The sequence below is a fragment of the Carcharodon carcharias genome, chromosome 14, assembly GCF_017639515.1.
Source record: "Carcharodon carcharias isolate sCarCar2 chromosome 14, sCarCar2.pri, whole genome shotgun sequence".
NCBI lineage: Eukaryota > Metazoa > Chordata > Chondrichthyes > Lamniformes > Lamnidae > Carcharodon > Carcharodon carcharias.
The window spans coordinates 100,662,081-100,685,848 of NC_054480.1; the positions used below are offsets into that span (position 1 = coordinate 100,662,081).

Below are 23,768 nucleotides of genomic sequence, written 5' to 3' on the forward strand. Positions count from 1 at the left end.
AACTATATCCTTTGGCAATTGGATGGCAACCAGCGGTCACAGATTAAAAATAATTGGCAAACAAACCTAAGGGGTTCTTTACACAAGGGGGTTATTAAGATCTGGAATGCACTGCCCGAAAGGATAGAAGCAGATTTCACATGAACGTTTAAAAGGCAATTGGACGTGTTCTTGAATGGGACTAATTTGCCATGTTACAGGGAAAAAAGCTTGGATTTTGGGACTTAGAAAGTAGAAAAATGGATCATCTTTAGGTCCAAAGTGGATGACCTCACATTTGCCTCTACTGAAATACAGAATGATCCCACAAACAGCAGTGAGATAAATGACCAGCCTGCCTCTCAGTTAAAGTGATGTTAGCTGATGGATAAATATTGGCCAGGATACTGGGGAGAACTTCCTATTTTACTTCCAAGAGTACTGTGGAATCTTTACATCCACCCAAGAGGGTGGACAGGGCCTCGGTTTAATGTCTCATTTAAAAGATGGCACCTCTGACAGTGCAGGTCTCCCCAATATTGCACCGTAGTGTCAAGTATCCAAAATAGGACTTGTACCCACATCCTTCTAACTCAGAGGTGAGTGCACTACCACTGAACCATGGTGAAACACTCAGCCCCATTTCCTCCACATTTCATCACTAGACTGGTGGACTCTTGTTTGTACAGCTGAAGCATTTCATATTTAACGGGGCAAAACATCCCAGCATGAACCTGCCCAATCTTCACTAGGACCAAAACCAGAGGTGCATTATACATTGCCAGAATTTTAGCCATTTCTTTTCTACGTGAAAGAAACACATCAGAGGATTCTACCTCCCAACACACAATTACTTCTTTTCTCTGCATAACACTAACTAAAAGAATACTCACGGCCGGTGTTCTCAAACAATACTTTGTCATTTAGTCCAAGTCTCAACTCCGGCATTCCTGATAGAAATACTCTCATTTTGATGGAGCCCACTATTTCGCTACGCAGCACATTTCCATTAGCACTAACCTAGAATGAGAGAAAGAAAGATGATGACAGCTCTAGAACTGAGTCACATGGAGCTCCATTTGAAACCAAGTGCATAAAACTATTTACTTAACTCAGTCAAGGATAAAGGAACATCATGTCATTCAACATACAGGATACGTCCTACACCTTATTAACAATTTCCAGTTCCCTGGCCTCAACTGCCTCTTCACCATGGACGTCCAATCCCTCTACACCTCCATCCCTCACTGGGATGGTCTGAGAGCTCTCAGCTTCTTCCTAGAACAGAGGGCCGGACAATCCCCATCCACCACTACTCTCCTCCACCTGGCTGAACTTGTTCTCTCACTGAACAATTTCTCCTTAAACTCATCTCACTTCCTCCAAATAAAAGGTGTGGCTATGGGTACCCGCATGGGCCCCAGTTATGCTTGTCTCTTTATGGGGTATGTGGAACATTCCTTGCTCCAGTCCTACTTAGGCCCCCCTCCCACAACTCTCTCTCTGGTACATCAATGACTGCTTCGGTGCTGCTTCATGTTCTCGTCTGGACCTGGAAAAATTTATTAATTTTGCTTCCAATTTCCACCCCTCCATTTTCACAAGGTCCATCACTGACACTTCCCTTCCCTTCCTTGACCACTCTGCCTCAATTTCTGGTGATAGACTGTCCACCAATATTCATTACAAGCCTACCGACTCCCACAGCTACCTCAACTACAGCTCCTCACACCCTGCTTCCTGTAAGGACTCCATCCCATTCTCTTAGTTCCTTCGCCTCCGTCACATCTGTTCTGATGATGCCACTTTCCAAAACAGTTCCTCTGACATGTCTTCCTTCTTCCTTAACCGAGGTTTTCCACCCACGGCGGTTGACAGGGCCCTCAACCATGTCCGGCTCATTTCCTGTACATCCGCCCTCACACCTTCCTCTCCCTCCCAGAACCATGATAAGGTACCCCTTGTCCTCACTTATCACCCTACCAGCCTTGACATTCAAAGGATCATCCTCCACCATTGCTGCCAACTCCAGCACGATGCCACCACCAAACACATCTTCCCTTCACCACCTCTGGCGGAATTCCGCAGGGATCATTACCTCCAGGACACCCTGGTCCACTCCTCCATCACCCCCTACACCTCAAGCCCCTTCCACTGCACCTTCCCATGCAACCGCAGAAGGTGCAACACCTGCCCCTTTACTTCCCTTCCCCTCACTGTCCAAGGGCCCAAACACACCTTTCAAATGAAGCAGCACTTCACTTGCACCTCCCTCAATTTAGTCCACTGCATTCGCTGCTCCCAATGAGGTCTCCACTACATTGGAGAGACCAAACGCAGACTGGGTGACCACTTTGCGGAACATCTTCGGTCTGTCCGCAAGCATGACCTCTGTCCACAAGCATGACCCAGACCTCCCTGTCGCTTGCCATTTCAACACACCACCCTGCTCTCAGGCCCACATGTCCGTCCTTGGCCTGCTGCAATGTTCCAGTAAAGCTCAATGCAAACTGGAGGAACAGCATCTCATCTTCCGACCAGGCACTTTACAGCCTTCCAGACTTAACATTGAGTTCAACAACATTAGATCATGAACTCTCTCCTCCATCCCCACCCCCTTTCCGATCCCCCTTTTTCTAATAATTTATATTTTTTTAAATATATTTTTCTTTTCACACCTATGTACATTATTTTTAAATGCATTTCCATCCATTGTTTCATCTCTTCCTTTTAGCCTATTTCAATCCCTTCTCCCCCCGCCATCCCACCCCCACTAGGGCTGTTACTTGCTCGTCCTGCTTTCTACCCTTAATGTCACCATTAGCACATTCCTTAGCTAATATCACCACCATCAACACCCTTTTGTTTATGACATCTTTGGCAATCTCTGCTTTGCCTCCACCTATCACTGGCCCTCTATCCAGCTCTACCTGTCCCACCCCCCTCAACCAGCTTATGTTTCACCTCATTTATTTATTTCCTCAGTTCCGATGAAGAGTCATACGGACTCGAAATGTTAACTGTATTCCTCTCCGCGGATGCTGTCAGACCTGCTGAGTTTTTCCAGCTATTTTTATTTTTGTTTCAGGAATCTATGACTTGTGATTACATTTTGATAAACATTCACAAAATAAGGTTTAGCCTTATTTTTATCAAGATGAGCAGCAACACCATTGGGAATTCTTTAGTAAGCAGAATCAAACCCCGGATTCAAAGGTGAAAGCACTGATCAACTGTAAAAATTTGCCATGAATACTGCTTAAAAGTGATTCTTTGCCTCCCTCTCTCCCTAGGGTATCTAATGTTCCCATTAAAATTAAGTTGCTGTGTGTAGCCTGTATTATTCAGCGTGTAGCTTCTTTAAGTTTTTTTGGCATGGTAGCCTTGTTCGTCACAAAAGACGACCTATGCAGTACCTTTCAGGCTGCTACACATTCACGCAGCTCAGCAGGAACATGAGTACACACGTGGCCATGCAGACAGGACGGAGAGAAAAAGCCATCAGGTCACTTCAAACACCTATAAGTGGCTTGTTGGAGTTCAGAAATCAAATAGCACGCAAGCAGGTCTTTGCATTCATTTGAGGAATGGTGCATGGGCCATAAAAAAGGCAAAAAACATTCAATTACACACTGAAGCATCTCAGCACTAACAGCGCTTGGTGCTTAAGTGGAGGTCTTGCGGTGCAATGGTGGTGTCCCAACCTCTGTGCCCGGAGCTCCAGGTTCAAGTCCCAAAGATGGTCATGGATGGTGTATTCACAATGTGGCCAAACAGGCTCATTATCAGCCTGTAAATCCTTCTAATACGCCTGATAGTGGGCAGTAAAAGTGGGAAGGTTTCTTGGTCAGCCATACTGCAGAAGACAACAGTAAACCACTGCAGTACTTTGCCAAGCATATTCATGGATCAATCCAATGGGAGTCCATGGTTGCCAATGCCCTCTTAGGGCACGGTACCTGAAGGAGAAGGAAGTGTTTAAGCCAAAGGTGCTGCTTGTTCAAACAGATTTAAGCATTCTCTCTTCCCTCCCTGTATATCATCCAAGATGAATTGGAAATCTTGAAGGTTGCTAAGCTCTACTTGACTATGGAGAAAAAACTCACCAATAGATTGACAGATTCAATAACATCAAGAAATACTTCATTTTTCCGATACTTGATCCCCTCCGATCTCCAAGACACAGCATTGGTAACTGTTGCTGGTGGGCGGGGAGCCCCAGTGTCCAGCTTATGACCTTCCTGTGTGATGTACCTAAGGTTGGAAAGAACACAGGTTGGAGACTTGTCCAATAAAGGCAGACTAAGCAAGTGACACTCAAATGTTGAATTTGTAGAGCGGCCACTTTTCTGAATTCTGAACCCAGATAACCTATCAGACAACTCGAGGCTCTCACACTGCAGGTCTGTTTTCAGTCCTAACGCTTGGCTGGAGCAGGGTTGGGAAATGTTGTCTGTATTTTGCTGTCAGCAGCAATGCAAAGGCCTATGCCGCTGCATTTTTACCTTACCAACTGAAGTCGCGTGCAGCAGGAAATTGCTAGCCTGGCTGCAGCGTGGGTCCATCAGCAAGGTAAGTAGGGAGGCTTTGTGGCATGGTACAATTCTGGCAAACCCATGTTCCCTTTGACGTCATAAGCTGAAGACATGCCCCTTGATGTCTGCCTCCAGTTCAATGACTGATGTGTTTTTAATCATTTTAAATGTTTTCTTTAATGACGTGCTTATTCTAGCTGTCCCCACCAGCCACTCCCCACTTTACCTTTGCTCGCCCCCCCAAATGGGCACTCTCAGCTCAGCTCCTATACTCCACCCCGGCTCTGCTCTCCCCAGTTCACTGCTATTGGGGCTAGATCACATGATTCGGGCTTATGTATTTGCTGAGCAGCCCAGATCAAACCCAGCTGGTGAAAAGAAAATCAACTCAACACACAAATGTTTTACTCTCCCCAGCCTCTCTCTTTCCTGTTTCTTTTTCTGCTTTCTGGTTGTGGTAGATGTCCTCTGTTGGCCTGAGGCAGTTCCTCACTACCACAACGGCGAGTCCCTCACATGCACTGAAGATGAATTCTAATCCTTTTGGTTATATCAGTCGTAAATTTCAACTCTCAGCTCTTGTAAAATGGAAAGCCACACTTTGGCACATAAGTAAGTGTAACCAGCACACCATGACTGCAGTGTATACTACCTATAAGATGCACTGTAAAAATTTATCATGGCTTCCTCAACAGCACCTCCCAAACCCAAAACCCACGCGCCTACAGGAACATGGGCAGCGCTCATGGGAACATTAACACATTCAAGTTCTCCTTTAAGTCTCACACCATCATGACTTAGGAACAGTTGCCATTCCTTCATTCTCGCAGGGCCAAAATACTGGAATTCTCTATCCACCAGCAATGTGGGAGCACCTCAACGCAGACTGCAGCACTTTAAGAGGGTAGTTCACCACTTAACTTCTCAAGGGCAATTAGGGAAGGCCAATAAATGCCAACCTTTCCAGTGATGCCCACAACGCAATAATTGTTTTTCCATGTTAAAATAGAGAACATCTGCATCAGATAAATGCTTACCCTGAGATGGGGCTTATCATTACAAACACTGCAGTCTGTTTATAAGGCTTCTCTGTGTGTGTTTGGATAACCTTCATTTTGACTTTTAAGCAGCGGGGTGGACTTGCCAAAGTGGCACAGGATAAGCAGCACCCTTTACTAATGGGTTACTTAAACAAATCCAGAAAGAGCTCCTGGGCTGGGTGGGTGGTCTCATTAAAGTACGCCCTGAAATGGCTAGACAATAACTGCAGCCAGCCATCCAGTGGAAAGCAAATTATTACTAACAGCATTACACAATGGGAAAGAAGTACCTGCATTTCATTAGCAATTATTTTTATTGGCAAGTGGTAACATTATTTAAAGAAAATGATTCAGTCAGCAACTAAGATGGAGGCTATTGTATTCTGTGACCAAAACAGCAATAGCCAGAAAAATAAAAGGGAGAAAGGGAAAGGAAAAAATAAACTGAAGGTATAAATGAAGGCCAGGGTATTTGGTTTCACTGAATTTCAGGGTGATGGGAGGAGGGCACATTCTTCATTTAAAAGATTCTTCCATCCTTTACACTTCAACAAACACACAACTTCTACACTAAAGAAAAGCAAGTGCCTGGTTCACATTAATGCATGTAGGAAGGGTACAAACCCAGTTCCACCACAAGGTATAGCATTTTCAATATTCCTATCATGGTCAGCGGCCTGTGCCAGTTCCGAAAACTAACCCTCTTCTATCCCTCCAACCCTTTAGCCCCATTTCCCTGCCTTCTCCCAATACGTTCACATATGTTTCCTTAAGTGTTCATCCCCTTCTTTTCTAAAAGGTACTAAGGATACTGCTTCCGCCAGATGTTTGGGGCTTTCCATGTCTTAATGTCACCACTTTCAGGAAAAGAGATTCTGACCTTTCTTTTCATCCTTTGTGATTAGGTTAAATTGTCCTCCAGTTACCACAGAGGCAAGTGGAAATGTTTTTTTTCCTTTATCATATCAAAACTCCTGAATTCTGGTCATGTCAGATCTCCTGTTAGCTTTCTCTGTTCTATTCCTTGGGAGGGCTGCTTAAAGAAGCTGGTGCTAGCCTTTACGTTACAATTGCTGACTCTGGCTGGACACATTTCTCAGGGTGTCATCACAGGATCCTCTGCCTCCAACTATCCTGCCTTGTGTATTTAATTCCTAGGGATTCCAGGGTATTCCTAAAGGGTTGACAGCCTCACAGTAGCACTATTAGACAACATCTGACACCATATCTCTCAGAGATTGGGGCAGGTGATGAAAAGGTTGAACAAATTGATAAGTTTTAAAGAATGGCTTAAAGGCGAGAGAGGTAGAGAAGGAATTCCACAGCTTAGGGCCAAGGCAGCTGAAGACACATCTGCCAGTAATGGAGCAATGGCACTCAGGGTGCACATAAAGTCAGAATTGGAGGAGCACCAATATCTCAGAGGCTGGAGGGGTACAGGAGGTAGGGAGTGGCAAGGTCATGGAAGAATTTGAAAGCAAGAGATGACTTTAAAATCAAGGCATGTTTTTTCTGCAGCAGTATAACACAACTGAGTGGCTTGCTAGGCCATTTCACAGGGCAGTTAAGAGTCAACCACATTGCTGTGAGTCTAGAGTCACATGTAAGCCAGGCTAGATAAGAATGGCAGATTTCCTTCCCTAAAGGACATTGCTGAACTAGATGGCTTTTTAAAAACAATCCAGTAGCTACAGAGTTATTAAGGAGATTAGCATTTTATTCCAGATTTATAAATTAATAAAATTTAAATTCCCCCAGCTGCTGTTTTGGGATTTTAACTCTTGTCGCTGGCACACTAGTCTGGTCCTCTGAATTACTAGCCGAGTAACATTACTAATATGTTGCCTTTAACATGGGGTCGATGTAGGTCAGTGAACAAAGAGGTGAGGGCAAACAGGACTTGTGCAAGTTCGGAAAAGGGCAGCAGAACTCTGAATAAGCTCAAGCTTATGGGGGTAGATAGGCTCTGGATGAAGTCAGAGCTTTTATTTATTCACCATTTACGGAATATGGGCCTTGCTGGCTATGCCAGCATTACTTGCCCACCAGAAGGTGGTGGTGAGCTGCCACGTAGTGTTATGGAGGGAGTTCCAGGATTTTGACCAAGCGACAGTGAAGGAATGGCGATATATTTCCAAGTCAGGATGGTGAGTGGCTTGGAGGGGAGCTTTCAGGTGGTGCTGTTCTCATGTATCCGCTGCCCTTGACCTTCTAGATGGTAGCCGTTGAGAGTTTGGAAGGTGCTGCCTAAGGAGCGTTAGTGTGTTCCCACAGTGCATCTTGCAGATGATACATACTGCTACCACTGTGCGTCAGTGGTGGAGGGAGTAAATGTTCGTGGATGGGGTGCCAATTGGTTGCTTTGTCCTGGCTGTTGTCAAGCTTCTTGAATGTTGTTGGAGCTGCAGTCAACCAGGCAAGTGGAGAGTATTCCATCGGCACTTCTGATCTGTGTATTGTAGATGGTGAACAGGCTTTGGAGAGTCAGGATGTGAGTTACTCTTCACAGGATTCCTAACCTCTGACCTGCTCTTGTAGCCAGGGTATTTATATGGCTGGTCCAGTTCAGTTTCTGGTCAATGGTAGCCACCAGGATGTTGATAGTGGTGGATTCAGTAATGATAATGCCATTGAATGTCAAGGGGCGATGGATAGATTCGCTCGTGTGGCACAAATGTTACTTGCTGGTCCAATTCAGAGTTAGAGTCAGACAGATGGGCAACTTGGCAAAGAGATCAAAAGGTTGCCAAGCTTTCCACACCCTGAAATAGATTAGCTGCTTTTTTTCAATCAGAAAGGTTCCTGGGTCTGCATTGAACACAGCCAGGGCACCACAAATGACCATAACTCTACTGGATTGGGGAATGAAAAAACAAAGACTGCAGTCCCACTCCCACTTGAAATCCAACAACTCTGCTTGTTCGTGAATGAATGGATTTCATAGGAACTGGATCAGCTTTTGCAACAATACTCCAGTAGCCAAATAGCTTGTCAAAACTCACAATAATAATGGTTTATTTGGGTGGTCAGCAAAAAGCACTCAGCATCAAGGATTTCACGAAATTGAGAGAATATCTCAGTTGACCAGCACCTTTCCCTGTGCTTACATTTATCTACTTGCTTTGATTCACTGTCTACCCTCCTGCCCCAAATCATTTTCTTTCACAGTAGCCACTGTCTCTATAGCAAACAAAGCTGTTGACATCCCAATATCTTGAGTGCCCCCATCCTCTAGCAGGCCTGGTCACAAGCAACGCACAATGATGAGTAAAGATCCCTTGGCCCATCCACAATCAGCTCTCTTATACTTTAAGTCTCGTGCCCCAACATCCAATTGCAAGCAGCCCGTTCCATTTGAAACTTCATATGGCACTTTTTCTGCTAAACAGCTGAATTCTAAAGGAAATCTCTAGGTCAAGGCAACAAGAAAAGGTACACTCTCTGCCCGTAAAATACATGCTTAAATAGGAATGTTTCTTGAAGAAAAGAAAACAATCAATTTTATCTGTATTCAAAATCAGGGTTATCCCCTTCACCACTTCTCTTGGTTTAGCACAAGAACGTATTCCACCACAGGGACTCAGTTCTCCACTTTCTACTGCCCATTATACATGCTAGTCAGGCACTGCTAGGAGGCTGGAACTGCTACACTCCGTCCCCAAGCCGTACAAACAAACCTCGATTGGTGAGCATTCATGTCACAGTAAAAAGTGTGAAAAAAAAATTATATTTTTTTTTTAGAAACACAATTTAGGGTTTAAGCATATGAAAACGTTGAAACTTTGCCATAAACCCAGATTCATAAAAACCTGAACTTGTAAACATTGTATCAGCACATACATCACAGAAGGAGGCATTAATAAGGTAACAGGTATTCTTTGTAATAACTCAAAGATGAACAATTCAACGGCACTAATCTTCATCGTGACTTTAGTTAAGAAAGTAGCATATTTCCTATTAGCACCATTAGCTAGAATCTATGTCCATTCTCACTGTAGCTTTAAAAATGTTTTAGTTTCCAAGATTTATGTTATAGCATGAACCTGACAGCTGTGATTAGATTTTGCCTCATCAACTTGTTGTAGCAGATGCTCTAGTTTAACAATGGACTTTCTCTGACCATTCACTTTGGTATCGTTCAAATAAAGAGCACATTGGGAACTGCATGAGCATAGACATCCATTAATGCTGACTTCACAGTTAAGTAATGAGGTGCTTCATTACTTTTCAGGCAACCTTAATAAAAGGATATGTTTACAAGATTAGGTGAACCAGGTTGGGAGGAGGCTCTTTTGGAGCATACACATTGGCAAAGACCATTTGGACTGAATGGACTGTTTCTATGCTGTACATTGAATTGTACAATCATTAGCATAAAAAATAGGCAATACCGCAGTAAAGGAATAAAACACTTTGACAGAGGCAGCACACGCAAGTAAAAAGGGTAGAGTAAGATAGGCTGAAACATCTGGGGTGTTTTTCCTATAAGATAGAGGTGAATGGTTATCCATTAGATGCAGCTTCGCTAATGTCCAATCCTAACAAAGGGATATAGCTAGTGATACCTGTTATTCGAGGACCAATTCCCAATGGGAAACTGGAAACGTTTGGGAAGGAGGTGGAAAAAAAACGAGAGTGAGGGTCTGGGGAAATAATGAAGCGATTAGCTGGTCACTTGTAAAGAAATCATTGATTCTTTGATTAAAAAATATAGCTATATTGTGGAGCATCTATGACAGTGTTACCATTTGTTCTGGAACGATACATCAATTCTGCCCTACTTACTCCTGCAAGATCTTGCTATCTGTGGTCTGTGGGTAACCGAAGTCCATTAACTCATCAAGCAGCTCATAGATGATAACAAAGTTGTCTCGAATACTTTCTTCTTCCAGCTCCTTAAAATACTCAGAAAATACCTGGAAAGTCAAGGGAATAGAAATGTTAATGCACCACGACCCTTATTGTTTAAGCTGTAATGCAATGGTGAAGCTGGGGTAACATGTATCACTGCAGGTGGGAGGATGCAAACTCAAGCTTGCAATTGCAATTCCAAATAACTGTTTGCAACCCCAAGCAAGCAGAATCAGGCTACTATTGTTCAAAAAGAACAAAGTAAAGGTCAATCCAAGCCACACTAGCACACCTCCCTTGGTTACAGAGATATTTGGGCACATCATCTGCATTCAAGGCCGGGTAATGTTAGCTAGCACAGGGAGGTCTAACAGAGACAGGTGTATGAACCAATGCCCTTGAGGGTAAATCTGATACACAGCAGGAAGGTTGTTGGGCTTGTGCCGAGCTAGCCACTCTCAGAAGCAGCACTGATGGCAGCATGACAATTGGCTTCAGTATCCACAGGTCAGGGAAAAGGGAGGGGATGTAGTAACAAAGTCAGTCAGATTGCCCCTAGTCCCAATCAGGGCCCTTGCTGGGAAATCTAGTTGCTGGTTAGGGCAGGATCATGCTCAGCTGCAATGGACACCCCCACCACTGAAGAGTCATTAACTCAAGTCAACAATTGGAAACCAAGGATAAGCAGGTGGAGGGTATTGATTGATTAAATATCTTGAGCACATACAAAGAGGCTACTAACAGATGGAAACGTGTTTGTACTCGAAAGAGTTACAAAGAGGCTACTGTGCCCCTTTAAAGGGTTGATCCTTGGGTCATTTGTTCACTTGTTTCTCGTTTACTCAAAAAAGCTTAGAGATTGCTGGGTCGCTGGGTTGTAAGTAGAAGATTGACATTATGTAATGCTGCATTCTGTAAATAAAGGAATTATCAGGAAAAAGATTTGCATCTAGTTTTGTATTTCATCTGGCCTGGGATCCAGTTATCAAACACAGTTACAAATATAGCAATGTCTCATTATGTTTTACAGTATAAGCACTTAAAAATAACTGGAGGATCACCTCTGTAACTAAGCAAACTATTGTTTGAAATTACATGTTTCAGAAATGCACATTCGTACTCTTCATGTGAGTGAATGGCAGCAAACGTGGACAGTCTTCCAGTTTGTTTTGTTGAAAGAGGAATTCCACCCCTTTGGAACCACCAATTTTTGAAATCGACTGACACAATGAATGATTTGAAATGGAACTGGGCAAGCTGCTGATTCACCAGAACAGCAAGAGTTAGAATGGGAAGAATGAGATGGGGGGTGGAGGGGGGGCGTGGAGTGGAATGAAGAATTGGTCAGTTTGGACCTAGAGAGATTGGGGTGGGTGGAAAAGGAGAATTAAAACCAACATCCTCACCTGAACCACCTTATATAGGAAAGCAAACACCAGAGACACACACGCATTCTTCTTGGAGGTTGCGACAACTGCACAGATTAAGGTCAATGCATTAAACCAAATTGCTATAAATCTTTACATCCCCCACCACATCCCTCTAACCATGTAATCTCCTGGGACAGCCAAAGTATATTTTGTTTAATTTGAGCGCAACAAAATAGGAAGAAAAGCAGAAGGTACTGTTGTAAAACAGGCTACAAAGAGAACACATTGCAGAGCATGGAGATTGGTCTCACTTTACCGTATGAACAGAAACAAGTTGAAAGGTTCCATGATTTTGAGCAAAGTCTAGAAAGCCTTAATGATAAAAAGTACAGCTGGCAAGAGATAAGGAAATGTTTAGTCATAATGCCACAGCAATAATAGCGTGAGGAAGGTTAATGGGCCAACTAGCAGGGGAATTTGACAACACAATAACTGGGGGGGGGGGGGCTGCTGGTGGTTTGCATGTGGGTGGAGCAGAACATCGCTGTTTCTAGCTTATTAAAGATCCAATGACAGCATAGTTAACTGCCATATTAGTGACTGATGGATAATTGAGTCAAAGTTTGGTGTTACATAATTGACAAACTAAGCTAGGAGTAATGACAACATGTAGAATATGAACAGACTTGAACCATTCTGAGACTGACTAATGTTAAGGGCTGCTCTCAGGCTGTGAACTTGACTGGTGTTAAGGTGCTATGCAATGAGATGACATCTGGTTCAGGTGTCTCCCAAACCTTTGGAAAGATAATCAGGAAAAGTGTATGGCTGAAATGTTGGTAACAGATGCTCCACTGCATTATCTAAATTGTCTGTAACTAACCTGGTATGATAGATGAGGTTGTGTTTATGGACAACAAAAACAAAAATACCTGGAAAAACTCAGCAGGTCTGACAGCATCTGCGGAGAGGGATACAGTTGATGTTTTGAGTCCATATGACCCTTCATCAGAACTAAAAAATATAGAAATTAGATGAAATATAAGCTGGTAGAGGGGGGTGGGACAGGAGGAGCTCGATAGGGGGCCAGTCCTATATGTCCCACCCTCCTCTACCAGCTTGTATTTCATCTCATTTCTATATATCTTAGTTCTGATGAAGGGTCATACAGACTCGAAACATCAACTGCATCTCTCTTCACAGATGCTGTCAGACCTGCTGAGTTTTTCCAGGTATTTTTGTTTTTGTTCCAGATTTCCAGCATCCGCAGTATTTAGTCATTTATACAGACTTCAAAGATATTTGCCAAAGTTTCACATAAGAGACTAACAAAATGAGAGTGTAGGAAATTGGAGATAACCTGTCAGTTTGGATAGGGAATTGGTAAGGAGGTAGGAGACAAAGTATATTAATATGTGTGCACCCAAATTGGCAGGTTGTGACTAGAGGCATATTCCAATTATCTGTACCAAGATTGCTGCTTTTCACTATATCCATAAATGATTTGGAAGGAAGAATAGGGTTGCATATCTAAATTCACTGGCAACAGTTAGGGGGTACAGTATGTAGTGTAGTGGGAGCAGAAAGTTGCCAAGGGACATTGATAGATTAGATGAGCGGGAAAAACTGAGGCAGATGAAATTCAATGTGGTAAAGTATGAGGTTATTCACCATAGATCTAAGAAAGATAGCTCAGTACTCTCCAAATGGTGAAAAGCATGAACTGTGGAGGAGCAGACAGATTTAGGAACCCAACTACCAAAATCACTGAAGGTTAGTGGACAGGTACAAAAATAATTTTAAAGGGCAAATGGAATGTTGTCTTTACCTCAAGAGGGTTAGAACCCAAATGGGTGAAATTATGATGGGGTAAAGGGAGAAAAACTATTTTCTCTGGCAGGACTGCCCAGAACATAGGAGCATCATTTTAAAATTAGAGCCAAGTTATTCATGTATGACATCATTTTTGTGGCATCCTTCCATCTATGAAGAATGATGGACATGCAGCAAACAATCCATTGCAATGGATTGGTCCACTCCTCCATCACCCCCTACTCCTCAACCCCCTCCTATGGCACCACCCCATGCCCACGCAAAAGATGCAACACCTGCCCCTTCACTTCCTCTCTCCTCACCGTCCAAGGACCCAAACACTCCTTTCAAGTGAAGCAGTATTTCACTTGCATTTCCCCCAACTTAGTCTACTGCATTCGTTGCTCCCAATGTGGTCTCCTCTACATTGGAGAGACCAAATGTAAACCGGGCGACCGCTTTGCAGAACACCTGCGGTCTGTCCGCAAGAATGACCCAAACCTCCCTGTCGCTTGCCATTTTAACACTCCACCCTGCTCTCTTGCCCACATGTCTGTCCTTGGCTTGCTGCATTGTTCCAGTGAAGCCCAACGCAAACTGGAGGAACAACACCTCATCTTCCGACTAGGGACTTTACAGCCTTCCGGACTGAATATTGAATTCAACAACTTTAGGTCGTGAGCTCCCTCCCCCATCCCCACCCCCTTTCTGTTTCCCCCTTCCTTTTTTTTTCCAATAAATCATAAAGATTTTCCTTTTCCCACCTATTTCCATTATATAAAAAAAAACCCCACTAGAGCTATACCTTGAGTGCCCTACCATCCATTCTTAATTAGCACATTCGTTTAGATAATATCACCAACTTTAACTTTAACACCTATGTGTTCTATTGTACTATTGTCGTTGACATCTTTTGATGATCTGCTTCTATCACTGCTTGTTTGTCCCTACAACCACACCCCCCCCACCTCTCTCTCTCTCTCTATCTCTCCGCCCCCCACACACACACACCTTAAACCAGCTTATATTTCAACTCTTTCTTGGACTCGAACTCAAGTTCTGTCGAAGGGTCATGAGGACTCGAAACGTCAACTCTTTTCTTCTCCGCCGATGCTGCCAGACCTGCTGAGTTTTTCCAGGTAATTCTGTTTTTGTTTTGGATTTCCAGCATCCGCAGTTTTTTTGTTTTAATCCATTGCAAATTGGGTGTCTGATGGCAGAAGAAGCCAAGCCTTGAGGCACTGATTCTGCAAGAAGTGCCACACATGAAGCTTCTAAGCGTCATTGTGGGCTCTGTTATGGCACAGCCAATGGTAAATGCTGAGTTGTTCAAATCTCTCAGGGAAACGAGACAACTGCCACAACTATTTTTGCGATTTTTATGTTCCGAGATGTGGACTTTGCATTCAGTAGTAATAAGACCACTGAGCCTTACAGTCTTTTACAAAACTAGATTATTAGATTTATTAGTAAGAGAAATTATTTTAAGCACATACATGTGTCTACAAATTACTATAACAGCTACTAAAACCCCTAAGTAATCTGGCTCCCGGTTACATTTCCATTAAGGCAACAGTAAGACATCGATTTTAAAAGACCCAGACAAAGAAACATGATGCCCTGAACAATCCAATTCAAAGTGAGATTTCTTAACTTAGTTCATTGTAGACAGCAGCTTGAGGAATAGATGATGAAGGCTTTTCAGACTTGTTAGATCTTAAAATGCCTGCCTTCACAGACATCCTTCTCTCCTTTATACATATTTCCCCCACTGAATGCAAATTCCCATTGTTTCACTATGTTTTTGGACTTTACCTCCCTGATCATAAACATTTATCATCATACCAATTTTATCAGTAATATTTCTTAACTTCACCTGGCTAGGTGACACATTTCACCATTCCTTTGAAAACAATCTAGCCTGCTTTATTTAAAAGTGCAAATGTTCGTTTACACCTTATTCTAAATTTCCCCATGTTTACCTACTTAACATTTCAAACCTAGTTTATCTTCTAATAAATCAAAGCCTTCAGACCAGCTGCCTTTAATCCAATTAACACACAGCGACACAGACACACGGCGAGACAGACACCACTATTTTACAATAAATTCCAATAACATTATATCTTCCTGACAAGCTGTTGTCTTCGGTGTTGGTGTCTATTGCTAAGCAGCCTGTAGCCACTGGTCATTGTGGTGGTGCACACCAGCCCACAGGGGGTGTTGCTATTTTCCTCTGTTGTCGACTCCCAGGTGTGATAATTGAGGTCTAGGGCCTTCTAGAGTATCCCACTGATCGTCTGGCTCCAGCTACCTCACCATTCAGAACGTTTTTGGTTATGTGACCATCTTCCATCTTGTGGACATGCCCAAGTCAACCAAGCCACCTGTTTGATGAGTGCTAACAAACCTGAGAGCTCTGCCTTCGAGGACTGCTGTATGTGCGATTGTGTCCTGCTAGGATACATCCATAATGCGCCACAGACAGCAAAGATGAACATTTTTGAGCTTTTTTCCTTCTCCACATAAAGGGTGGTAGACATCTAGAACTCTCATTCTTAAAAAGCCTAGGGGTCAATTGAAGCTTTCAAAACTGAGATTTGTAGATTTTTTGTACAATGACATTAAGGGTTACATTGAGTAGATGGAGTAAAGATACAGATCACCATGATCTAACTGAATGGCAAGATAGGAACAAGAGACTGTTCAGCCTATGCTTCTAGGTGTCTTTAAACATGCATGCTTAATTTAAGTGATGGCTGCTGACAAAATTCAATAACTTCATCTTCCTGGTGCAATGATTCATAAACAGTTTATTTGACAACGAAGCCTCACTGAACAAGAAGCTTCAATACAATTTATTTATTTTAGCTAGTCTCAACTTCACAAGAAAAGACCAAACTGAGAACTGAGAAATTATATACCAGAGTTGGGCCTGTGTAACTAAAATGACATTCTAAATGACTCACCAAACTGAGTAACTCCATCATAGGAGAGGCACAAAGTAGAGGAAATATTATACAGAAGATAAGGCATGTTGTTTAGTTATTCGCCAAGTTGTTCTATGATACATTGGAAGCTTTGGTACAATGAGGTGTTTATACATAACGTGCCAAAGATTAAGATGTATCTCGCTTATACTGGTCACCATTGAATGCAAACTGCAAAAACAAACATACTAGTTGCAAAATGCAGCCTTCAAAGGCACAGAAGAGGCCCATAGTGCCCCCAGGGTTTTTGATTTGTGATAGTCGCCTTTTGACGATGCCCTGCTAGCCTTCTGCTATGTGTATCGAGTAGGCCCCTGATGCTGGCAGTGTCTGCTTCCTGCAAGCACCATGATCAAATTGACATGACACTTGTGAAGGGTCCAATACTATTTGATAAATGCTAAAGCACTCTTCCCACAGTGACTCGATCTGCCATTAGAGGACCTCACACCTTTGATCTTAAACAGCAATTACTCAGAGTCAGCTTTTTGAAGGATACGATATAGATTGTTGTGTTTGATCCACATGAATCGAACTGCTCCATGTGACAGGATGGGTGTCAGGGAACATTCCTCCTCCTTCTCCATCAGAATAGACATAAAGTGCTCAATTTCCGACATTTCCACATCGCCCCGATAATTCCGACAAATCAGGACCTGAGAAAAAGACACAAACGTTTCATATACAATGCAACAATCTCTTTAAAGGAAATGGGGTGATGCTTGAATTGTGAGAACACAAATAATTCTGTGCTAAAGAGCCGTTTCATGTGGACTCTAACTGCATCAGCAGGTGAGGTAGGGTTTTCACCTTGTAACTTAGGCGCCCAATGCTAACTCGAGCAATTTCAAATCAAATGCAGCACAGCCAGATGTAGATTAAAGCTCCTCCACTCAGCTCCAACATCAGACAAGCATCACACAACAGGGATCACACCACCCATCCAGTGGCTTCTAAATGAGATTGTCCCTTTACATAGAATTTACAACAGAAACAGGCCAATCAGTCCAATTGGTCTATAGCAGAGTTTATACTGCACAGGAACCTACTCTCACCCTAATTACCTCTTCCCACCTTGCCTCTATATCCTTGTATACATCTGGGAGAAGTCAATAAATCAAGTCTCCTCTTAAATACATCAATGCCAAATGCTTCAACTGCTCTGTGTGGCACCAAGTTTCACATTCTCATCCAGTGTAAAGAAATTCCTCCTAATTTCTTTATTTGATTGTCATGACAATGTGTCATGGACAATGTGGAATATTAATCCTTTGTTTCATCGGCTGGTGTAATGCCTTGGATTGTTTTTAGAAAGGAAAGGAACAGCTAGAACTGCAAAGATACTGTTTTAAAATAGCTGTAGAAATCACCTGATCTACAAATTGGCCAAGTTCCTGGAAGCCTCTGAACAAGGATAGGAACATAGGAGCAGGAGTAGACCATTCAGCCCATTGAGCGTGCTCTGCCACACAATTAGGTCATGGCTGATCATCTACCTCCATCAGTTTCCCACACTATCCTCATATCCATTTATGTTATTAGTATCCAGAAATCTATTAATTTCTGTCGAACATGTTCAACTATTGAGCTTCCAGTGCTCTGAGGTAGAGAATTCCAAAGATTCACCAACCTCTTGAGAAATTCCACCTGATCTAAATCTTACTAAACGGCCTTACTTATTCTGAGACTGTGTCCCCTGGTTTCAGACTCATCAGCTAGGGGAAACATCCTATCTACCCTGTCATGCTCTGTAAGAATTCTGTAATTTTTCTAAACTCTTTTTCTAAACCTCTCATTTTTCTAAACTCCAGAAAATATAGGTCCAGTCTCCTCATAAGATACTCCTGCTATTCTAGGGATTAGTCTGGTGAACCTCTGTTGCATTCCCTCTATGGAAAATATATCCTTTAGATAAGGAGGCCAAAACTGTACACAATACTCCAGGTGCAGTCTCACCAAGGCTCTATACATTTGCAGCAAGACATCTTTACTCCTGTATTCAAATCCCCTTGCAATGAAGGCCAACATCCCATTTGCCTTCCCAATTGCTTGCTGCACCTGCATGCTAGCTTTCATCGACTCATGAAAAAGGATACCCAAGTCCTTCTGGACATCAACATTTCCCAAACTTTCATAATTTAAAGAATATTCTGCTTTTCTGTCTTTTCTACCAAAATGGATAACTTCACACTTATTCACATTATATTCCATCTGCTATATTCTTGCCCAATCACTTAGCCTGTCCAAGTCCCCTTGCATCCTCCTCACAACCTGCATCCCCACCTAGTTTAATGTCATTAGCAAATCTGGAAATCTTACATTGGTCACCACATCCAAATCATTTGTGTGCGTTACCAGGGGACATGGCTAGGCAGTTCCCCTGATGGACTTCACACCTGCAATTATCTGAATTCTCTGCAAAACAAAAGAACAATAGGCCACTAGACTTCCTGACTCCAGAAATTGCCAGGAACAATGAAGGACTAACAAAAGCATGGAGGATGCTACCCCCTTATGTTTCGATGGCATCTTGATAGCTTTGACAATGGGACATCATACTCCTTCATTAATATGGATTGCCTTCCAATGTGTGCCAATTGCAGATGTCACGATTGGAACCCCACTTGTGAAAAGATATTATAAGCTTGTCTGTTTGATACGGCAAAAAAAGTCTGCAGAATGGACCAGTAAAGGCATAGAGATGACTGCAGAATGTATCACCTCTCTCTTAATCTGCTGGTTCAGTGCCCCATCTCTGCTACATTTTGCAGTACATCACACAGATCGAAAGTTTTGATCGAAAGGAACTTAAAGTGTCACAACATCCACTTGGATGCAGCGGTGAGATGATTAAAGGCAGTGTGTAAATGTGTCACTACACATCTATTTGATCTCCTTACAAAGCTAGCTGCTCTTACTGTATTCAGAACAGGAAAGTGAAAAGCCTGCAAGGAAAAGCCAAGCTAAGAAAAACAAAAAAAGGAACAATTTTAGAAGGATTTAATTAGTGCTAAACAGAACTGCACAAACTAGTAATTAGCTGCAGACCATTTCCCAATAAGCCACCAGTAATGATATCCTAACCTTAGTCATCATCTCATCTGCAAATACCACACAACTCAAGGAGCAAACAGAGCAAAAATTTGAAGTTTCACAATATTCCCCCATGTCAAAAGCTCAAATGTGGACTCCGTTTTATTTAATCTGGGGGCTGGGTGGGGGTGAAAGAAAATGCACAATATATACTTTTAAAGTGACAGGTCTACCTTTCTCATGTCACTAACCGCTGTGTCAGGGAATTCTGGCCTGTTAATATGCAACCATGGTCAAAACAAAATATTAAGCAAAGCAACAATTCTACTCAATTTAGCTAGATAATAATCTACAGCTGTTTACCAGGAACCTCTGCAGGCTGTAGAGAGACATGCAGACTAGAATACATTACAGCTCAGACAGTTTGCTTTTATATTGTGCCGGTAACATCATAAAATGTTAGAAGGCAATTCACAGGAGTGTTATCAAACTAAAAATTGATCAAGAGAAGACACTAAAGTAGTTGATCAAAAGCTAGGTTTTATCCCGAGAGACAGTTTTACAGGAGAGAAAGCGGAGGTTTACTGAGGGAATTCCAGAATTTAGGGCCAAGATAAGTGAAGGCACAGTCATCAGTGGTGGGAGGAAAAGAATGGGAGTTGCGTAAGGGGCTAAGATTGGCAGTATGCAGAGAGTTGCAAGTCGGGTGGGGGGGGGCATTCTGTGCAGAAATCTAAATAAAAGAATGAGAACTTTAAAATTAACATGTTGCCAAATTGCAGGTCAGCGAACACACAGTGTGCAAATGAGACTTTGTATCAATTAGGATATAGACGCAAATTTTTGGAGCAGCTAAAGTTTATGGGTAGGTTAAGACGACAGTTATACACCAAGGGACTTAGGGTAACTCGAGCATGTCCTTAATGTCACCTCAGCCTTGTGATAGATACCATTCTTAAAACACATTAAGCATTCCAGAAGGTGTCTTGGAGAGAGGGAAGAGGGATGGAGATTAGATTGAGAAAAATGGGCATTCAATGCATTCATCATCTCCAAACTTGTCTTCTTCCTCCTCAAGGTTATAATCTATATAGCTCCACATATACCTTACCAATTAGGAATTCACCAAGGCTCCTTAGACAGCACCTTCCAAACCCAAGACCATTACCATCCAGAAGGACAAGGGCAACGAATACATGGGAACACCACCATCTGGGAGTGCCTCACCATGCCACTCACCATCCTGACTTGGAAATATTTTACCATTCCTTCACTGTCGCTGGGTCAAAATCCTGAAACACTCAGCCAAACAGCACTGTTCGTGTACCTACACCATATGGGCTGCAGCAGTTCAAGGCGGCAGCTCACCACCACTTTCTTGAGGGCAATTTTATTTTAATTATTCTTTCATGGGATATGGGCATTACTGGCTAGGTCAGCATTTATTGCCCATCGTTAACTGCTCTTGTTCAGAGGGCATTTAAGAGTCAAACACATTGCTATGGGTCTGGAGTCACATGGAGGCCAGACCAGGTAAGGACAACAGGTTTCCTTCCCTAAAGAGCATCAGTGAACCGATGGGTTTTTACAACAAGTGACAATGGTTTCATGGCCATTATTAGACTTTTAATTCCAGATTTTTATTAAATTCAAATTCCACCAGCTGGCATGGTGGGATTCAAAGCCAGGTTCCAGGAGCGTTACCCTGGGTCTCTGGATTACTAGTCCAGTGACAATATCAATATGCCACCCCCATTAGCGATGGGCGGTAAATGCTGGCCTAACCAACAACACCCACATCCCAGGAGCGAATAAAAAAGTCATTATTAATGTATTAACAGTGGATATAGGTTAGCAACTTGATTCATTCCCCTCCCACAACTCCCCACCACCACCACTCCTCAGGAGACCTTTAGTTCCCCCTTGTCCATATAGATCTCGTAACTCAATGCAAAAGGACCAATCCAAGATTTATCATCAGTAGGGCTCAGTACAACAGCAGCTAGCCATGTTTACTATATATCATGCTCTAGTCAAAGGACATGAATAGGTACAGTGCTGGTGAGAAATAGAGAGTTACATTATACAGTTCTACCGCAAACCTTCCATAGAATCAGGAAACTGTGAAACTTGAGCAATTCTGCGTGCAGCCAGGCCATTGCTTAATAGTACAATAAGTTACACTAGTGAATCTGACAACACCAGAGAGACATTCTCACAGGTTGTATATGAATATTTTGCAATGCTGAAGGATCCAAGAGTCCATCAGTATATAATTCTTCAAACATTTCACCTTTATAATTTGACCTTTGGGAATTCTAAAGCATGACTTCCTTCTCAACTGAACAGCAAGAAATTAAGTCTTTCGAAGGAAACTTTCATGTCCTCATTTAAGTCAACAAAGGGATTCTACACAGGCATAACTCTAGTAGAAAACAATATAACTTTTGGCAGCAAAGGTGGAGCAATGTTCTCCGCAGACATTTAATTATTCCAGCCATGCAAGCTGTATGGTTACCTGGCTTGTAAACATGCAGTCACACAAAATGGACGTGTGCATTTTTGCAAAGTAAATACTATGCAATATTTCCAGCAGAAACAGAAATGATGGCTATTCGATCCAATTAATGAAAAGTGTTAGAGGATTACCTATTAGTGAAATATTTGTATTTGCTAAGCATTGTATATGCAAAGCCAAGAACAATCGTCGTCTTCAGGGTAGATAGAGGTCAGGGATAATTGGACTAGGGCATGTGGATATAAGTAAGTCCTCATTTTAAAGTCATAGATTCTGCCAATTTTATATAATGCTTTGATATTTATAGTTAAAACAAATATGACTAAAATTTGAGCGGGAAGGAAGTAAATCTAGTTGAAGTATGAGAGTGAGACACGCAGGTTGAGGAGCCAAATACAGGTGACACAGCAGCACCACTGGCAGCAGAGTGTAATTACCCCATGACATGTTTACATAGGCAGTTTCCCATCATAAATGTGGTGACAGGAAGTTAAAATGTGCAAAAGCTGATGCAAAACATGTCCACAAAATGTGACAACAAAATATTTGTAGCCAGTAATTTAATATGTAGCTAGGCATTCTCCCCATAAGCTCAGCCTTAATCGTGATAGGGGCATTTCATTACAGCGTCACTTTAACCGCTAAAAACAACTTTACCTAAAACTGCTTTTAGATTCTGAGGAATGAAAGACAAATTTCTACACAGTTTGATTTCTGCCCCACCACCCCTCCATAATAAGCAGCAACTAAATTCTGAGACAGTTGCTGGTTAATGCACCATTACTAGAGGTCAAATTTTAATAGTTTGATTGTGGGAGCCTGATGCTATCTCCTACAGCAACTGCAAACATCACCCGCCAAACCTCCCTTTACATCCACGCGGCACCTCTACCTCAAATACCACACGGCACCTCTACCTCAAATACCACACGGCACCTCTACCTCAAATACCACACGGCACCTCTACCTCAAATACCACACGGCACCTCTACCTCAAATACCACACGGCACCTCTACCTCAAATACCACACGGCACCTCTACCTCAAATACCACACGGCACCTCTACCTCAAATACCACACGGCACCTCTACCTCAAATACCACACGGCACCTCTACCTCAAATACCACACGGCACCTCTACCTCAAATACCACACGGCACCTCTACCTCAAATACCACACGGCACCTCTACCTCAAATACCACACGGCACCTCTACCTCAAATACCACACGGCACCTCTACCTCAAATACCACACGGCACCTCTACCTCAAATACCACACTGCATGACACAAGGCTGAGACGACATTAGTTGTTAGTGCCTCATTGCACGCTTGAACTGTGGAGTCGATCTGCTAAAAACAAATAGAGGGAGAAATTGGAGTGAGAGAGAAAACTAGCAAGAATATAAAAACAGACAGTAATAGTTTCGACAAATATACAAAAAGGAAAAGAGTAACAAAGGTGAGCATTGGTCCCTTAGAGGGCAAGACTTGGGAATTAATAATGGCAAACAAGGAAATGACAGAGATTTTGTACAAGCCTTTTGTAGCTGTCTTCACAATCAAATTCACAAAGAAATCCCAAAATAGCAGAACAGCAGCAGGCAAAAAGGAAGGAGAAACTTAAAATGATCACAATT

The 23,768-nt window shown here is 42.6% G+C and overlaps 1 protein-coding gene across 1 annotated transcript in view; it reads right to left on the reverse strand.

The window, feature by feature from the left end:
* The window catches only part of ap1m1 (adaptor related protein complex 1 subunit mu 1), a 117,296-nt gene that overhangs the window by 81,017 nt on the left and 12,511 nt on the right, over positions 1–23,768 (reverse strand). Inside the window, exons 2-6 of the mRNA XM_041205583.1 lie at positions 17,077–17,233; positions 11,812–11,879; positions 10,340–10,470; positions 4,086–4,233; positions 873–999 (exon numbers count right to left, since the gene is read on the reverse strand). Of these exons, the coding sequence (XP_041061517.1) occupies positions 873–999; positions 4,086–4,233; positions 10,340–10,470; positions 11,812–11,879; positions 17,077–17,233 (631 nt within the window). The remainder of the gene's footprint in view (positions 1–872; positions 1,000–4,085; positions 4,234–10,339; positions 10,471–11,811; positions 11,880–17,076; positions 17,234–23,768) is intronic.